The 20,047-nt window shown below is 42.8% G+C and overlaps 1 protein-coding gene across 2 annotated transcripts in view; it reads left to right on the plus strand.

Annotated features, from left to right (window-relative positions):
• Positions 1-14,683: 14,683 nt before the first annotated feature.
• Positions 14,684-20,047, plus strand: part of LRP6 (LDL receptor related protein 6) — a 196,133-nt gene continuing 190,769 nt past the window's right edge. The window contains exon 1 of one of the 2 annotated variants that reach the window (XM_037914179.2): positions 14,684-15,119. In XM_037914179.2, coding sequence (XP_037770107.1) covers positions 15,065-15,119 — 55 coding nt within the window. In that variant the 5' untranslated portion in view covers positions 14,684-15,064. The remainder of the gene's footprint in view (positions 15,120-20,047) is intronic. The other variant, XM_037914184.2, reaches the window with a different exon arrangement.

The raw sequence follows: 20,047 nt of genomic DNA on the forward strand, positions 1-20,047 counted from the left end.
CCAGAAGAACTCTGCCAGGATACATGAACCGACAGAGGATCGGAAACAGGCCCTACAGTCACAGGAGTCTCTATCGGTCAGCCTCCTCTCCCTGGTTTTATAGATGGCCGTTTTAGCGAGGGCCAGGAGGAGGTTGACCAGGAGGTCCCTTGACTTTGTGGGGCCACGGACAGGGAGTGCGTAGAGAAGGAAGTGAGGGGAAAAGTGCAGCCAAAAATGTAACAGAATATTTGTGAGGAGCCGGTATGGGGACTGCAACCTGGCGCACTCCAAGTAAATGTGCGCCAGAGTCTCCCTCATGCTGCAGAAGGGGCAGGTGTCCGGGACAGGTAAACTGCACCAAGTACACGCCCGTGCTCATGGCCCCATGAAGGAGCCGCCAGCTGATATCCCCGGCGCGCCTCGGGACCAGGGTGGAGTATAGGCTGGCCCACCGGGGCTTCTCACCCTCTAGAGGTGGCAGGAGGTCCTGCCACTTTGTGTCGGGGCGGGACGCGAGGGTGAGAAAGTGAAGGGTGTGCAGCACAAGCGTGTATAGATGCTTTCGTGGCGTGGTCTGGAAGTGGACCAGCTGCAAGTCGTGCAGCCGGCTCACGAGACGGGGCTGGGGGGGCCGATGAAAAGGTCCGGAGGACCTGGGGTGGAGGGTGGGTGGGGCATGCCCTCGTGCAGGACCCGGTCGAGGTAAGCCTGAGCAGCAGGTGGCAAAGCGGCCCTCACCTCCAGAAGTACCAGCTTCTTCATGATGCTTAAGTCTCCAAATGTGTCATTATAAGGTTAGGAAACACCCCTTAGATCAGTGGTTTTCAAACTTTTTTTCTGGCAACCCAGTTGAAGAAAATTGTTGATGCCTGCAACCCAGTGGAGCTGGGGCAGAGGGGTTCAGGGTGTGGGAGGGGGCTCAGGGCTGGGGCAGAGGGTAGGGGTGCAGGGGAAGGGCTGCAGGGTGCAGCCAGGAATGAGGGGTGTGGGAGGGGGTTCTGGGATGGGGCAGTGGGTTGGGCTGTGGGAGGGGGATCAGGGCTCTGGGCTGGGGATGAGGGGTTTGGGGTGCAGGAGGGGGCTTTGGGTTTGGGGGCACTCAGGGTTGGGGTGCGGGCTTATCTCCGGTGGCTCCCAGTCAGTGGTGCAGCTGGGGTGCAGCGGCAGGCTTCCCGCCTGTCCGGGCACCGTGGACTACACTGTGCCCCAGAAGCAGCCAGCAGCAGATCTGGCTCCTAGGATCTTGCCCCCAGGCACCGCTCTTCCAGCTCCCAATGGCTGGTTCTTAGCCAATGGGAGTGCAGAGCCGGTGCTCTGGGCGGGGGCAGCTCGTGGAGACCCGTGCCCCCCTGCTTAGGAGACGGACCTGCTGCTGGCCGCCTCCGGGGCGCAGCGCGGTGTCAGAACAGGTAGGGACTACTAGTTTTTACTGGCTGGCCACCAGGACGCTGAGCAAGGCGACCCGGTGCCTTGCATTTCGTGACCCAGTACCGGGTCGTGACCCAAAGTTTGAAAACCGCTGCCTTAGATTATGGTAAATGAAAAACATTAGAGCGAGAACAGCATTTCAATTTTATCAGCTCGCTTTGTGTAGTTGAAAACACTCTGTCTGCAATCAGTTTATTTTTTCCAGTATATGAGACTCTTAGCAAGGAATATGGGAGGGAAACATTTTTGCAAAATGTGTCTGTGAAATGATAAATATAGTCAGAGGGACATGGGAGCAGCAGTAGTGCCTGGAACTACTTCTAAGTTTCTTCTTAAGATGGCTGACTAGATTTGAAGTTGACTATGTTCCTTTTAAAAGCACAGTCAGTATTTGTGGGAAGTCTTGAATATGGTCTGTGTCAGCAGACCTTGTTAATACATCCTATGTATTTAGTCTAATAATAATCCCTATTTGCATATCTCTTAGTGCCAGACAATTTACTCATACACATGCTGTGGAAAGAGCTTAGCTTTTACTGTCTGGGCCAGAAGGAGGCTCCCTTTTAGCTCACTTGCTGGAGCGGCTGTCTAAAGCCATGAAATTTCCATTGTGAGTCTCTACTGTAGTAAGGAGGTTGTTGGAGGCAGGTGCGGAGAGGGTGTTAATTGGGATAGCCTTCTCTTTGAAGGAAGCTGATAGTTGGCAGACACGGTGTGCATTGTCCAAGGCTGGCTCTGGCCCATGTGGTAGGTAAATGTAACTAAAAATACAATCTTAAAACATTGCATCTGAATGAGATAGTAAACAGACATTTGACATTTTAACAGTAGAAGCATGGAAATAAGATGCATGTGAAATGATGCAGTGACCAATTTGGTAAGGAAACAGAGTTGAGATTTCTACAAGAAGTGGAACAATTTATTTTAAAAATTCGTAGTTTCTAAAAACTGCTTGTAGTCTACCAGATTCATTTTGTTCCAGGTACAAAAGAGAAGCCATTGGATAACTTGTATGGATCGTTCTTCTATTTCAAAAGTATTTTGAAGCTACACTTCAACACTAGAGGGCAACATCAGTTTATTAAATAGTTTATTAAATTGAAAAATGTTAATACTTCATGGGTGAGAGAGGATTTGCTTTAATCACATTTTAATTGCATAAATAACTTATTCTTCTTAGTAATATGCATTTTTCAGACTTAATTTATTTTCCTGGACATCAGAAAGGGTAAATGTGTGAGGCAGAGCAGCTGTTTAAACAAGCAAACAAACAAACGAACAAACAAAATACATTATATTTATATTGTACTTTTTCATCATAGATTTTTATGGACTACTTTCTTTTTGCACTGCATGCTCCTAAAATATGACATGTGCCCCCCCACTTCTTGTTATGAAATTGCCAACCTGTAACATACTTCAGCAGACAGTTCAAGGAATGAACAGATCAGGGAGCACTAGAAGTCGGTGAGAAAATAAGTTGGGTTTGTCGACAATACATTAATTTTAATATAGGAAAACAATACCAGAGCCATATGAAGAGTTATCAGCCACTCTGACATGATAATCTGTGTACTTCTGGGACTCTTTAGCACATCTCAGGTTATGTTGCAGCACAAAGTCAAAAACTGATTGACTTGAATCACGTAAGAAATGTAGTAATTACCCTAATCTCTAGGAGTGTTTCACATTATTATTATTATTTTTTATTATGCAGAACATAAATAAGATGTGTTTTTAAAAAATCATCAAGTTATATAGACTGGCACACAAAAATTTTATAGGGTCCCATATAAAAAGGCAAATTGAAAACCTAGTTGTGTGATCACTAATGCAAACGATCAAAAAAGAAAATAACACTCCAGCGTTCCAGGTCTGTTTGGGGGCAGGGAAACCACACTTCAAACTATTGGGAGTTCAATATTGTATGGTTTCATAGACTAGCAATTCAGATGCTCATAATTTCAGTATGACCTTGTGCCAAGTATGAAACCTTGGTACTTTAGTAATATTGCTATGTAATAAGAAACTTCCAATCACCAACTAAAAAAGAGTGTAGAATGACATGGAAAGGCAATCAGAAAACTCTTAGTTCGCTTCCTGTTTCTCTAATCTGTAATTTACAGCTTGCAGCAAACTCCAGATGTCAATGATGTGAAGGATTTCCCCCCTCCTCCCCACCAAGTAGAAAAAATTATTGATGGTATTAACACATCAGCATTCCTGACATTGGTGGTATCTCTCAGGGCATGGAATACAGGCCCTTCAAGTCACTTCTGTGAACAGGACACTGCCAGGTTTGTGGATGCTTTCTGGTTACTCTTCCTCACATAAGAATAGTTTTTCTCATCTCTCAGTTTGTAGCCAGTTGCTCTGGGAAAACCAGCTCTTCTTGTCTCCCCAAAGGTCTGCACCTACCTTGAAAGGCATGTTCCTCTATATGCAAGTTCATCTGTGTTGTATGCCCCTTGTGGTGTTGGTCTCCCACTATATTGTCTTCTGTCTACATTCTTGGAGCATGCCTGAAGTTGTTCTTTCTAGAGCCCTCCTTTTTGACCTTCAGGAAGTCATTGTCTATAGAAAATCTTTAGCTCACTCTGGAGTTTTATATCATATGTAATTCATAAGGATATTAATATTCAGACCATAAATTGAGGTGTAGCCATCCATCACAACGCCCACTACTGTGTTCTTCATTTATAATCTGGATTAAATATTCTTTTCCAGTTTCAGTACATCTATAATGTACTGTATTATCCTCTGTAAAATAGTATATTGGTTCAGTGAGAAAAAAGATTTAAAGCTCGCAAGTTAAAACCACTTGTTCTGCTTTTCCCTCCTTTAACCTTTTGTGATACCATTGACTTCAGTCGCATTATTCCATATTTACATTGGTGTAAATGAGTGGGTAGTCAGGCCCAGTGTGAACATAGCAGCAGGATACTTTGATCACCCACTTTTTTTTTTGTCTTTCTTCATTTTATTCATAGAAAATTGACAACTGCATCAGATTGTCAGAAAAAAGTCCCTAAATAGTTATTGGTTAATCTTGCGCGCTCAGTACTTCCTTAAAATGAAATGAGCAAGAAAATAATTTTTTTGCTGTTCAGCACAAATTGAAGAGATTGGGGGCTAGATTCTTGTAATCCATTTGCTCGAGCACAGTCCCACAGAAGACAAGTCCTCCGTGTTAAGGATAGGTACTTTTTAATAGGTCTGGGGTGATTCAGATGCCGAGGTACTCTGTTTAACCTGGCTGAAAGATCAGTTGAGATTGGCACAGGAAAGACGTTTGTTATTAGGTGCCTGAGTGGGGTGGGAGGAGGTATTGTTTTATGGTCTCTGTGTATATAATGTCTTCTGCAGTTTCCACAGTATGCATCCGATGAAGTTAGCTGTAGCTCACGAAAGCTGATGCTCAAATAAATTGGTTAGTCTCTAAGGTGCCACAAGTACTCCTTTTCTTTTCGCGAATACAGACTAACACGGCTGTTACTCTGAAATTTGTCTCTACAGTAATTACTGACTGACCGATTTTTAGCAGATTGGGAGTCTCATCCTTAATGTTAGTGAGCAACCAAAGACGCAGTTTGCCTCTATCAAATACAGCTCATTCCGGTATGAAATTTTGATATCTGCTACTTCACAGTGGAACCTGATCTTTATGGTGGAAGATCTAGTATAACGTTGAAGAATAACAGGGAAAAGGAACAGCTTTTTTCTGTGCCTACTCCAGCTATTCTATATTTCATGGACACTGTCCAAACTTGTAGGTTGTGCATTTTACAGTGCCTTTACAATGCCTTCTAACTAACTACTTTAATACTTTAATACTCTGTTCTGGGGTTAGGGAGGTGTTAGAAGAACCTTTATTTAGGTTTCAGAGTAGCAGCCGTGTTAGTCTGTATTCGCAAAAAGAAAAGGAGTACTTGTGGCACCTCAGAGACTAACCAATTTATTTGAGCATGAGCTTTCGTGAGCTATAGCTCACTTCATCGGATGTGATGATTTAGGGCATTCCTGCTGAATGGTATTAGGGAAGACATTTGGTGTGTGTTTTGAGTGAGTTTTCCTAGTTGCTCTTTCTAATGGGCCTGTTGTTTCCATCTACGACCAGCTCCCATTGCCGTTAAATTCTCTTCTTGCATCATGAGTAGTTAAGGATAAGATGGCCCTTTTATTGAAATGGTCATGTGCTGCTCTGTCTTTGTGTATGCATCTTCCAATTATGTCAGTTGGAGTCCCACGTGCAGATAATTCATGGCCCCAAGCCAAGGCCCTCCACTGTGTGTCATAACTTTTCAAAATGATTGCCTTAAGGAGGACATGATTTCTCAATCCAGCAGTGAAATTTTTGGAAGACTCCAAAGACAATCTTCCCAACTGTTTCTGATTAGCCAACTATGGCAGTGTTTCTCTTGTTTTGTTTCAAGGCATGAAATAAATAGTACAGATGCGTTTTATTTTTTCATACTCCAATAACTCAATCACTGTTTTTGGAAAACGTTCAGATGTGCCATATGCTATTTGTCGTCCTTATTGAGGACTGTTTGTTTTGGAAAAGGTCAAAAATAATTGGCTGTGAAGTATAGTTATAATGGCCAAATCTTGTCTGAACCTGAATTTCTTGTCTCAAATTCAGCTCAGCTGTAAATTTCCCCACTTGTTCTTTGTATGGAACTCCCTATTGCCATCAACTTAAACACTGATTAGGGGGCACATGCACTCCTCGTTTCCTGCACCAGACTCCCATTTACACTGAGAGTAAATGAGAGGGTAGTCAGCCCAGTGTGAACATAAAGCATGATACTTTGATTACAAACCTTTTTTGTTTGTTTTATTCATGGAAAATTGACAACTGCATCTGATTGGCAGAAAAAAGTCCCTAAATAGTTATTGCGTAATCTTGTGAATATGCCCTTAATTTGTGTTTGGTATTCTTTTTATGGGTCTTTCATGTTTTGAATATTGTACCAAAAGGAGAAGAAGGACTTGGATCACAGGGCTCTAAAATATAGGTCTTCTCAGATGGCTTATATAAGTTGTATTTAATGAAGCTAGTTAATGGATAATTCACATGTAGGGGACTGGGGGGAAGGTTGTAATGTACTGAGGACCTTCCACTCCCACTGAAGTCAATGGGAGCTAAGGGTGTTTTTCCTCTCAATAATTGCACTCATAATTTTAATGTCCCAGTGTATTTGCAGCCAAACTCTGGGCCCACTGAAATTAAAGTTCCATTTAGTGAAATCAGGCTTTGTTCCTTATTGGCAGTGGTATGCCACTGCAACTGGTCCACCAACTATGTAGACTCAGACCTCATATGTTTTGTGCTTATTTAAGTATCTATAGTGCAATTGTTCAAGAGAGAGAGACTTATCAGCTTCATAGTAGGTATGTAAATGTTGCACGGAAACAGACTTGTGGCAATAGCTGGGTCTGTAACTACACAGGCTGCCGGTACAACGATCACCCAGTCAGGAAGAGCAAATATAGAATAAGGGAGCAAGCACATGCCTTAATATTTTTTTAACACAAGCAAATTGGGAGTATATGGTATATGTATATGTGAAGGGTAGGCTGGGGCAGTGACTGAATAAAATAGATTTTGTGTGACATTTCACTCATACTTCTTTTTCTCCATTAAAGAGGTTTGGTCCTGGGCCTTCCATTGTTTTTTAACATAATCCCATGGAACTTGACACATTTTGGTAAACAAGGTAATGATTTATTGCCACAATGTGCCATAGAAAACCCATAGGTTCATTAACAATTCTGGCAATTTAAAGTGCCAAGATTCATAAACCACAAATGAATTTCTACCTTTTTCTTTTCTTCTTTTGGAGCTCTGCTTAAAAAAATGTTTGGGGGTGGGGGGAAATAGCATTTTAAATGTATTGTTCAAAGAAAAGATCTCTTAATATGCCAAGATTAAACGGGGATTTTGTTCTGTGTAAGCTCTTTTCAGATCATTCTAAAGGTATTAGATTTTTCACAACTGTAGTAAGGAAAAATTAGTACAAGTTGCATTAACTGCAAAGCCCTGACACTGGAAAAGGCATTGGAAGAGGCTTTACAAGTCAAGGCTATTCAGGCATAACTCAGTCTTCTGAATTACAAGGACTCATATGACCAAGTACTATTTATGGGCTGGGGGAGAGAGACAGAATGGATGTTCTTGCTGTAATAACTTACTTTTCCTTAAAAGAAAACAAAATCTATTTATTCCAAAACTGAATGCACCAGTTCTATATGAATACCTTTATAGCATGGGTGACTCTTATAATTAATACCGTTTGGGGGTCTCTTTTAGTGTCTCCTATGTTACTTGTCTTTGTTTTATCCCCAGCTGTACTTGAACAACCTTCATCAGTGCCCAAGGAAATTATTCAAAGAAACTAATGGACATGGAAAAACAGCAAATGAGTCTTCAACCATATATAATTGCTTCTCCCGCCCTCTCATCTTACAAAGAATGAGTTACAGGCTGTAAAACGGTGGAAATCATTATATACACAATCAGTGCAAACTTAAGGGCCCAGTTTAATTCCTGTTGTAAGCAGTTGTAACTGCCTTTGAAGTCAAAGTGTCAGTTTATACCAAGGCTGAATTTGTGTCTCTAACTTTTTGCTGTCCTCTGTCTACGTCAGCTTTCCCTTATGGCATGGAAGAGATGTAGGTTGTTATGGTACACCCTGCACTTAACAATGCTGCCAGTTGAGAGGGGAAAATGCAGATTCAGTTTCCATTTCACTCAGCCTCACAAATGTCCAAAATTATATCAATTAAACAGGGTTTTCATTAGTTATGCTCGGTTAAGATGTGGGCAACAGTAATTTTAAACTTTATCTTTATTATCAGCATTTAGAGTATGTGCCCTTCAGTGAAAACAGAAAAAAAGGTTTTAAGGAATTTGCCTTAATGGAACAAATATGAGGTAGCATATAGCCACAATGTACACACTAGTATTTTATATGCCTAAGATAAACTGGGGACATATGTTTCCTATAAGTTTCCCTTACAGGACCTGGGACACACCAAAATAAATAAAATAAAAACCTATGGTGTTCAGCAGTGGTGGCAACTGGGCATTGCCAAGTGTATAAACTTAGCTTACAAAAATCCCTGTTAATGCTAATGGGGGTTCATCGAGAATGCGCCATAGTTCTTTCTTTGATTTTTATCACTGGATACAAAGCACTGAGTTGAGGAAGATCTTGGCATCTCTTTAAATATGAACGGCTCCAATATCTTCTCTTTATTGTGATCCTGCCTCACAATCTAAGCAGATATGGACTGTGTGAGATGTGAGGCACAGCAGGTAATGGTGTTGGTGAGCCAGTAGGGGGCACGCTTTCCTCCCGTGAATCTGTACTGAACCAAAGACTCAGCTTGATTTTAGGGGTACTGTAGTGCTACCCTACAGATGTAGAATGGATGTAAAAAGCCCAAGCCCCTGATGAGAAACTGCTACTGAAAATCTCAAAGTAATTTTCTTGAGAGGTAAGGTGGTAGCCCTGGTATCCTGGCTGAGTTCCAGTTTGAGTGATTAGGTTCTGATTAGCTACATTCCCTCTGCAATTTGAACTGGATAAAATGAGAGTGTTTCTGTGCACTGTTAACTATTGCATTTCATCCCAGAAGTGGCTGTGTTGCTAGGGTTAGATGAGATGTTCCCTGCGTACAGCTTGTATTTCTTAGTTTTTAAGGCCCATCAGGAATGAAAGCCGCCATATGAAAGTTGTTGTGTGTTTAACTACTCCCTGAAATGGTGACCACCCTTTCTTAACCATAGCCATAAACTTGGGCCACCAATCCCTGTGACTAAAATAGTGTGAACAACACGTACAGTGTTTTACCAATAGCTAATTCTTAAGCTTCAAAGGCTGCAATGCAACGCTTAATTGGTAAAAACTGAGGATACGTATTGCAAAATATTGAACTCCATGAAAGTGTTCTGAAAAGGAAGTATTTTAAAATTGTTGTTGCTTTAAAATGCATGCACATTAGACTTAATGGGGCCCATATGCTGCCTGTTTTTGAAAGTTTTTAGCAAACTAAAACAAAACAATGCTTCAGTGCATTTCAGTGTAAAATGTGATCCCTTTGAAAAGGATGTTTTAACTCATCCATGCAGCATTAAAGTACTTAAACATACTAAAACTGTAACTTTCTCAAATGACATTTTCATAATTTGGCTTTGAAATTTAGGCATGCTAAACATTAATAAATATTGGGCCTGCCCTGTAGTCCAACGGGTAGTGTAAATCTGGGATCAGAATCCTGCATGTGTGGAGCTGAAAGCACTACAACGGAAGCATGCTCTGAGGGTGGGGGGCAGAGAATTTTCAAGCTTGAGAGTTAGAGGAGGAGAGGAAAGGAGCGGGGGGTGGGGGCTGGGTATATCACATGATCTCAGATCCACCCAGGCCACCATTACAAATATGCTCTTCCTTCCCTACACCCTCTCTTCCCTCCCCCGCTGCAAGTAAGGTGATGGGCAGGTCCTTGAAGGCTTCCATCCCTACTCTCAGGGTATCCCCGTAGAATTTCTATTGAAGTGGCTTATATATATGACACTTCAATAGAAATTCTACAGAGATTTTTATATATATATATATATATATATATGGCTGTGGTGGGCTCAGGCACAGTCCAAGCTATTGCTTTGGTTGCAGTGCTTGGCTGTGGGAGGGCACTTGTGGTTTGGTTATCTGGAGATGCAAATAGAGGCTGAGCAATCTGCCACCTTTTCTGGTAATGGGGAAGGATAAAAAAGAATCAGTGAAAAAAATAAGATGAGAACGAACAGGATGTAAGGAGAGAGCAGAAACTTTGATTGTCCCTTCAAGTCCCCATTTGCTATATGATCTGCCACAAGGAATGGGTTCTGTAGATGAAGGAGATGAATTACTTGCTTTGCTGTGTAAATGGCCCCCTCTGGTAACAGCAGTGGCACTGATGGGCTCTGAAGAGAGATGCTTCTAGTTTTTCTCATCTCAAGGTTTATCTGAAGAAGAGAGGAGATGAGGAGGATTGCTCTGAGAGGACCTCTCAGGATCACGAGTGGAGGTGGTGCTTTAGAAACAAAGAAAACCAAAATGTTCTCTCTCTCCAAAGAAATCCAAAGAAATCTATTTGTGAGCTTCCCATTTCCTGTTGAAAAGTTGAAGGCACCTCCCCATGGCATGGGGGAGGTGGTGAGGGACAAAATATCTCCCATTAATGTTGACCCTAATTATGCACAAGATAATCTAACCCCTTTCTACTTGGTTGTTGAAGTAGCCCCACTTTAAAGAGCCGTTTCATTTCAGAAGAGAGCCTCATGGCAAACCTCTTCCCAAAGATTTATCATGAAATGATGGTAAATGCACTTATACTTGAACAGGGGTTGGGCTTAGGGTTAGGGAGGATAAGAATTAAATCTGTTTCTTTTTAAACAGTGAGTTTAGGGCTTGGGAAAAGTGTCAGACTGACAGCACTGAAAGCCAATGTCTTCTGTTAATGCACTGAACAGTATCAGCTACAACACCAGCAACAGCAGCATAAGACTTCCCTAAATAATGCTCTATCTCCCCAAACTATTGTGCCTCAGCCTTGCCTTTGTGGTCCTACTTCTAGGGGTGAGCTAGAGTCTTGGGGTGAAATCCTGGCCCCACTGAAGTGGGTGGGAGTTTTGCCATAGACTTCAATGAGGCAGGATTTCACTCACCGTGCCCATTGAATTCTTGGACTCATTGAGACAATCAGCAAAGAATTCAGTTCTGATGGTGGTTTCTGTGATGTGGTAGCCACAAACTCATTTGCTGGGCAATCATAATCCATTAATTGCTTTTGATCACTACTGACTTGGGCCCCAGTCTTACAAGGATCCCACTGACTTAATCAGGACTTTGTGTTGGTGTAAGAGCCTGCTAGCCTGCACAGATCTCTTTGCAGGATTGGCGGTCTTGGACTGTTTTTGAATCTGTGACCCAGAAATTCTACTTTGAGGCAGTGATTAAATGTTAATTAACATGAGGAATCCCTATTAAAATTCAAAATGTACCCTTTTCCCACTCCCCTTTATTTTATTCTGACTCTGAGCTCAAATCAAGTAACATACTATAAACAGTATGACAGACCTGCAGGTGTAGGTGAGGCCATTTGTCTTACCTACTTCCTTTTGTGGTCCATCTGAAAAACTAATTTCTGTGCATATGAATTGCAAGTAAAGCAATTTGGTTTTTTGTTTGTTTTATTGTCTTTACATTGTTGTAGTAGCCATGTTGGTCCTGGGATATGAGAAAGACACGCTAGGTGAACCAATATCTTTTACCAGCTTCCGTTGGTCGAGGGAAAAGTTTTTGAGCTTCACAGAGCTCTTCCTGAGGAAGATTGGAAGCAAGTCCATTTCACCAACAGAAGTTAGTCCAATACAAGATTTTACCTCACTTACCTTGCCTTTCTTATATTATCCTGGTATTATTGCACCTAGAATATTGCACACAGTTCTGGCCCCTGTATCATAAGAAGAAAAATGCAGAGGGTGGGGAGTAGGTTTAGAATAGGACTAGATAGGATAGCATTGATGAAAAGAGATTGAAGGATCTGACTTGATACTTGTGGGAACAAAAGGCTAAGCTGAGGTAGAGGAAGCCAATAACATTCATTAAGTACCTTCAAGGAAATAATATTAGGAAAGGAGAAGACTTGCATTACAATGACAGGGTGAAGACATGGAATGCTGTAAAGTTTTAATACTAAAAATAAAACTAGTCTGGACCTCAGGGAAGATGTCTTTAAGAGTGAGAGCAATTAGGTAGGGGATCAGACTCCCAAGAGCAGTAGTCAAGACACTGGAGTTTCACCAGCAAAAGATTAGATAAGACACTAGAGGGAATAATGTAGGGAAATGTGTTGCATGCTTCAGGGGGTCAGGCTTGATAGCTCTCAGGTTGAGGGTTTTCTCAGCTCTACTTTATGTGATTATGATAGGGAATTCATCACAGACTCTAGATACTTGTGTTAAAAGGCTAATCACTGTTATACAACACTGATTTTACAATTTACATTATATTGTAAAAATTATTGTCATTTTTCTGGTACAGCTTAAATAATTTTATGTTTCCCCTGCAGGCTCTTGCCTCAGGTAACTGTGCTGACTGGGGCTGGATTTAAGGGAATTCAGTGCCTAGATACATCATGACATGGGCCCCCCTGTGGGCCCATCCCCCAGATGGAATGGCAGAAGTAGGGAAGGCCATGTCTCTTAGCTGAGAGGCAGAGAGAGCAACATGAGTCTTCCATATTTCCCCAGGAGCAGTAATGGGGCGTCCTCTCCAAGCCCCAGGTAGGCAGGGGACCTCCCAATATTTACACTAGCAGCTGGGGAAATCAACTTGGTAGCTGGGCCTCACTGAGTCCACCGCTGGAGGTGATGTCGGTGGAGTCTCCCAGATCAGTGGGTCTTGAAGTTCCATCACCATTGGGATGAATGAGGCAGTTCACATCTCTCAGAGCTAGTGTTGCAGATGGAGAGATATTGTTGCTTTGGTTTGACTCTTGTTTAAATGTTGTAGCTTTTCTTTGCAACCATATGGATGAGAAACTTAAAATGCATTTTTCTTTTCTTTTTGTTTTTTTTAAATGAAAGCTGAGATTCTGATGTAATCGCAAGACTCAAGAAACTGGGGCCCTAGGCAAGGATCTATAAGGCCCATACCCTAGTCTGTCTCCGGTGCTGACATCCTACTATAAATGATCACCGGGAAAGAACAAAGTAAACTATGAAATTGGAAGGGTTATTTTTCCTGTGTTTGTAGTAGATCTGAGAATAATATGACCCTTTAAATTTAATATGGTATTTCTCTCAACTTCTGCCCTAAGCTGTTGCGTATTGTGTCTGTGTGCTATTAAACAGCTGCTGCATTCCTTGGTGGGCAAAGTGGTATTTATGTCTCTTAGTACAAATCATTAAGTGGAGTTTGTAAAGCGGATGAAAGAAGCTATGGAAATGCAAGAAAACTTTCATTCAATGTTTTCAACTAGGAAAGAGCAAAATATGTAGGGAAATAAACTTTTTTTTAAAAGCTTCTAGGAGTGAATTACTAAATATTTAAAAATCTGTTTATAGTAGTTGACATAGAAGGGGGGTGCTTAAGTGGCTATCATTTGGGAAGTGTTTATTGTTACATTTAAATGTGAAATGTTGACTGTGTGTTTTTATGTTTGTGTTTTTTTATTTTTGTTCAAAACTGTTTATTGCATTGATTCAGTGAAGGGGACAAAAAAAAACCCTTAGTGACTTTTGGGAAATGAGACATGCATCATTGCACCAATTAAGCAGCAAAGTTCTGTTACAAAGAATAAATAACATTTTTGCACTGGGAAAGATTGAAAAAAAAAATTCCTTTGCAGCCCATAGTGACCCCACACTGTAGCTTCATTTTACAATGCTGCTCAACTTTTTCTAGGGATACTGATACTTTAATATTACATGACTCAGCCATTCCCCTAGGGGGTTTCTAATTCAATCAGGAGGCCAGATCAGGAAAAGCCTATGAGACTGATAAATATTTAAATGTCAATATTATTCCACCCAGTTGCGTGACTGGCAGAAATTTTATTTTGGGGGTTGGCTGATGTGGGATTGAAAGGATTTTTTTGAAGGACGCTGCAGTCTTTAGGCAAAACTCTCTCTGAAGTCAGTGGAAGTTTTGCTGTGTAAGGAGCGTAGGGTTGGTCCCATAAGTTTATCGTGGAGATCCCTGCATATCCAGCTGGTTCAAAGGCCATTAGTACTGATTCATTCACAGTGTGTGGTTAATGCCTTGCTGCAGTGGTTAGACAAAGGGAATTAAAAAGGAAAGAGGCACGGGCCCTTCTGCTTGTCTCCCGCAGCTTCTCCCGAGCTGCTAGCACGTAGCCTGCCGGAGCCAGGGCTGCCTTCACCTGAAGCAGGAGCAGCAGCTGTGAGTTTCCTTTGTGCTCCTGCTCTTCGCTCTTGCTCTGTGGCTGAAAGTAGGTCCGGCCCTCCCAGGTCCAGTGTTGTATCGACAACCGCCTCGCACCCCCCCTCCCCAAAAAAGAGGGAGGAGGGAAAGGAAAATAGTCCCATCGGAATGCGATAGGGGCTGCTGGAGCGTCCCTCCCCGGGCACGGTGCCTGGGCAAAGCGCCGCCCGGCTCGGCTCGGGCTCGCCCCGCCTGCCTTTGTCGGGGGGCGGCGCGCGGCGGGCTTTGTGCGAGCGCTGGCACCGGAGGAGGGCGCTGCATCGGGGCGTGGGGAGCCGTCCGGGGGAGGGGGCGGCGGCGGCGGCGGCTGCTCAGCCGGCGAAGGGGGGCGTGTATCCCTGCGCCACTGTGCACGGGAGGAGGCGGCGGCGGCGGCGGCTGAGGCTGGCCGAGGGGTTGGATGGGGGAATTGCGGCCGCCTTTGCACGGAGGCGGCGGCAGCAGCATGGACGGGCGCGTTTGCGCGGCCGGTGCAAAGGGACCAGCCGCCTGCTAGAGCCAGGCAGCCGGAGGAGAGCGGGGGGGGGGGGACCTGCAGCTGCTCCCCCCCGCCTGGAAGTATGAACTGGCAGCAGAGGTGCTGCTGCTGCTCTCCCCCGCCAGCAGCGCCGCCGCCGCCGCCACCCCCCCGCCGGTGAGCGAGCGAGCAGAGAGGGAAGATGGGGCCCGCGCTGCGGAGCCTACTTCTCTGCAGTTTCTGCGCCCTGGTGCGAGGTGAGCGGGCGGGCAGGGGGGGAAGTTGCGGGGGTCGCTGCCCGTGGCCACGTTCCGCGCGCGCGGCCGGGGGAGAGGCCAGGCCTGGCCGCCGGGGAGGGGGAGAGGGGCCCAGGAGAAGGGGCAGCCCCGCTCTGTGCAGTGCCATGGAGCCAGCCTTCCTCCCCGAGCGAACTTCCCGCAGCGCCGCGGGAAGCCCTGCGCCGGCCGGGGCGGCTGGGAGGCACGGCACGGGCTTGTGCAGCCCCCGAGTCGCTTTCAGAGAAAATCACCTGGTGGCGAATATTCTCTGGGCTTCGTGATGTTTGTGTGGGGGTGGCTGGAGTTATTTCTGTTCATCCTGCGTGCTCAGGAGTCTTCTTAAAAAAAAAAAATCTATATATATTTTTGTTTTTGCAAACTTAAAAAAAAAAAAAAAAAAAGCTCAGGGTTTGCAATTCTCCTTGCACGTAATCCAAGATGGGTTAGGCAGAGGGGTGAGGAGCTTCTGGGCAGCGTTTCAAAGAGCAAAGCATTAAAACATCGCGGTGGGTGGGTGTGTTGGTTTGTTGTTTTTTTTGTTTTGGTCGCCCCCTGGGCCTGCCTATCCACTAGGGGAAATGCTTAGAGATAATTGAAGTCCTGTACACTTCACTGAAAAAAAGTGTATGTAATAATCTAGCGTTTCATTGGATTTTATATGCACCGGAATAAGTGCACAGTTGGCAAGAAGAATCCATGCATTTGAAGAAGTGGGTTGTTGTTTTTTTTTACCCACAAAAGTTTATGCCCAAATAAATCTGTTAGTCTTTAAGGTGCCACCAGACTCCTCATTCTTTTGGCAAGAAGAATAACACTCTTCTGATCCGTATTGGGTTCATTCTGGGACTTGAGAGAAGTTTGTGTTTTAGAGGGCTGATTGTAAAGGATGTTGATAGACTTGGCTAATATATATGGAATGAATATTGATATATTTTTCAAATCAGGGATTCAAAATAAAGAACTGCCAAATGGCATTCAGTGTTTTTAATACAATATAATATAAAATTTAATTTCTCCCTCCCCTCAATTTCCTGTATTGCAGAGAACAAAAAGATAACTGAAGGTTTTGTATGCTGTAAATTTGATTACAGTAACCGTTTCTACTTGTTTAAAATCTTTTTTTGGGGAGGAAGAGACCTGTGTTTATATCCATCACATCACTGTCCTTTTCCAAAGTTAATGAGGGAAGGGATTCTTTGATATATCAGAAAAAAGTAATCACATTCTGATTTAAAAATTGGCTTGCAACCATTAATTTGTTTTGATGGGAGCTTGGGGGAAGGGGATTTGGGTTGGAGGAAGAGCTTGATAGTCAGTTGCTCACTGCTCTGGAAGAGGAAAGATCTCTTTTCCCCCCCCCCTCCCCCTTTCTATGCATCTGTTTGCCATATTGCATCCTGTTGGAGAAATGTAAGTATACTACTTATTTAAATGGGCTACATAACATTTCATACTCCACTTGTGGCTGTAAAGTTCAATTTTAAGTAACTGGATCTCAGGCAAGAGAAAAAATAATGTATTTTGAGCAGTACACTTTATTATTTAATAACCATACATTTCCTTAATAAAAATTCATCTAGCACTAATTGTTGCCTTAAACCAGATATTCTTCTGTTTTTTTCCTTAAGTTGCATTTTGAGCAAGAGTATACAAGTCAGTGGGATATTGGCGCCATGACTGTCATTTTTCCAAATCAATCAGCTCTTAGTTATATATTCTTTGCAAGTCTTCACAGACCCGCTGATGCTTTGTAGGAAACTTTGAAAGACATTCAGTTTATAAACCATTCTGGATTGTTATTTTTTCTCTCTTCTCTCTATCTTTTGCCGAGTATATTTGCATCAAAACAGCATCTTTGTTTCTTTAGAGTTCATCTGCTCCTGCTGTTTGTTTCCCCCACCTGAAATCATAATCTTCTATCTGTGACATTACAGTAATTTCCACCGCAGTTAATTGTTACTTCAGGTTGGGATAAGCAGCAGGAGCAGCTGAACTTGGAGGAAACAAAGATAGTATTTTTATGCATATGTCTTTCGTAATAAAGAAGGTACATGATATGCAAGCAGAATTGGTTCTGAACAGAATGTGTTCAATTTCCAGGAGGTGTCAGCAGCCCTTTAATGAGGCAAAGGCAAGCTGTGCCCACGTAGAATATTGTCCGAAGTAAGACTACGTTTTTACACGAGTAAGGGTGAAGTTTTTTGTGCATATGTTTACTTCTTGGTTTGCGAATTGGGTGCTGTGAAATGTGCCAAGCTGACAGTGCTGGAGACTGAAGCCCCTCCTTTATACACAGGAATGGAACTGAAGTTCATTCTTATTTTGCAGCATTCTGTCTTCTAAGAGTATTACTTAAAGGTGCCACATTTTGATGCTAATCTTTGATTTGGATATTTGACCATGATAAACTGCAAAGAAACCACTGATGTATCACAAAGATTAGCCAGGTGACAGTAGGAATTTTTGATCATTTGTTTATCAGTCTTGGCTGGATTAACACCAGTAACATTTAAATGCAAGATCCAGTTAATTAGCAAATTATACCCTCATGATCATGGGAAAAGTATACTAGGCACCTACTAGCCAGAGGTTGATACATAATATGTGGGGCCTCTCCAGTGGTGAAACCTTGGTCCCACTACCGGCTGGCGGGGAGAATGCTGGTGTTCATAAGGGGGAGATGTCCCTGGATCCTGCTAAAAGACTCCCATCTTTCATGTTGGCCTTTGACCTGTTCTGGTGCTGGAAGGGTGTGGGGGAGAGTAGACCACTGTCCCAGAACCTCCTGACTGCTAGTGCAGTCACTGCTAATGTATGCCTCCTCCAGCTTTGGGTTTTATTTTTGGGATTGGAGCTTCTTCTTTTCTGAACATCAACAGTGCCTGCTGTTGCTGCTGCTTGGAGTTTTCCCCAGGGCATAGAGGAGTGAGGTTGAGCTGATTCATGTCAGCTTCACAGTTGCCCATAGTATTTTTAATAGTAGCAGTGAAACTGGTCAGAATCTTTTAGAGGCTCCGCTGCTGCTTGGGAGCAAAGTGGTGGGCAATAGGCCTCTCTGTTAACGAAGGAAAATGACACCACACTGGTTTACATTTGCAAAGTTACCTCAGTCATAGGTGCTAGAAACTTAACTTCTCTTTTACAAAAGAACAGGTTAGATTCTGCAGGAACTGATGGCTTACCTCTTCTTCTCTTCTGGGGGACAACTTCCTAATTATCACTGATCAGTAAGAGAGTTAAGGAGTGCATCAAGAATTGATTGACTAGGAAGCTTATAAATTATATTTGTGCAAATTTATCATGACATTGTGTTGGACAGACCTGCCGCTGTCCTGTATTTAGAATCAGTCCTTGAAGGAATGGAAATGCCTGTTGGGTAATTGATATTTTGACAAACTCCTAATGTGCTCAAAAAACTTGTTTAAAAAAAAAAAAAAAAAAATTGTCCACTGGTACCATTGTGTAAAGACTCTCTTGTTTTTAATTTAGAAAGGCTAGCAGGTTCCAGGCTCCTTGGGCTAATAGAGACTAAAGGTGCTGTTAAACAGCATGCTGGGAGCAGAGAGGGGGAAGAGGTATACTGTATCCTGTTCTGTTCTGAAACAACTAGGTGGGGTCTTATAGCAGCATTGAGGAGTTCCAATGGGAGCTTCATCGAGTCTTCAGATAAAAGGTTTCTTGAGACCTGGAGCCCCAGTGTTGGAGATTAGACCTTAGAGGATCCTCCTCCAATTTATCACAGTACATGCCCCCCTGTCCCTTAATCCCCGTATGTATAAAAGATAGCCCATTTTTAATTGGCTTTGTATCATTCCTTAGAGATCAGTCTGGCATTGTGCATGCCATATTTTTCATTTGGTTTGCCTTTGTCATTGCCATATTTCAGCTGAGAGCTTTCTGAAACCAGCATGATCTAAGGTTTGGTAAATGCCATCATTAATACAGTAATTTCCACAGTTGTATCCCTCATCCTCATTAAATCATCACTGAAAGTTTTTTTTAAATAAAGTATTAGGAAGGTGATTATAGCATCTGTGGCTGGGAGCAAAATATAAAGTAGCATTATGGCAAAGTGTGTTCAAATATGATGCAGTTTGCTGGTATTTTTTTTTTTTGGATAAAGTTGTAATTTACAGGTTTCAGAGTAGCAGCCATGTTAGTCTGTAGCCGCAAAAAGAACAGGAGTACTTGTGGCACCTTAGAGACTAACAAATTTATTAGAACATTAATAAATAAATATTATTTAATATTAATGCTTTAATACATTTATTAGCCTCTAAGGTGCCACAAGTACTCCTGTTCTTGTTGTAGTTTACTTTGTCAGTGGTTCATGAAGGTGATGCAGTACTTGTATCCACCTGTGTACTGTAAAACTATTCAACTGAAGAACTTAATGTAATCATAATAGCTTACAGAAATATTGTTCAGAGTGACATTAATAATTTTCAGGTTTCCCTCCTCCGTTACCTTCCAGTAAAGGATCTTTGTTCTTCTCTTGTTGAGATTTAGCTGGAAGTGACAATCTGACTGCAGGGACAGCAGGTTGGGCTGGGGGTTTTGTTGCAGTTGTGCAAATTTTTCAGCTAGAGGATAGCAGCTCAGGAACGTTCCTCTGCTCGAGTTCTTACTCACATGCTTCTGGGAATCAGAGAATTTCCACCCTTTCTGACAAGTATTTCCAACCTTCTGGTAATATTGCATCCCATATGTGCCCGCTTGAAGCAATCCACCGCAGTGCACTCATCGCTATATTTACTTCTTCATTTGAAGTCAAGTAGTGTATAGTACACTGTGTGCGCATATGAGAGAGAGACACAGTCAGACACTCATCTCCTGATCTGTCACCATCCGTTTTCTCTGGCAGCCAGTCTTTAGACTTCAACACTGTCCTCTTTGTCCCCGGCATA

The sequence above is a fragment of the Chelonia mydas genome, chromosome 1 (genome assembly GCF_015237465.2).
Source record: "Chelonia mydas isolate rCheMyd1 chromosome 1, rCheMyd1.pri.v2, whole genome shotgun sequence".
Taxonomy (NCBI): domain Eukaryota; kingdom Metazoa; phylum Chordata; order Testudines; family Cheloniidae; genus Chelonia; species Chelonia mydas.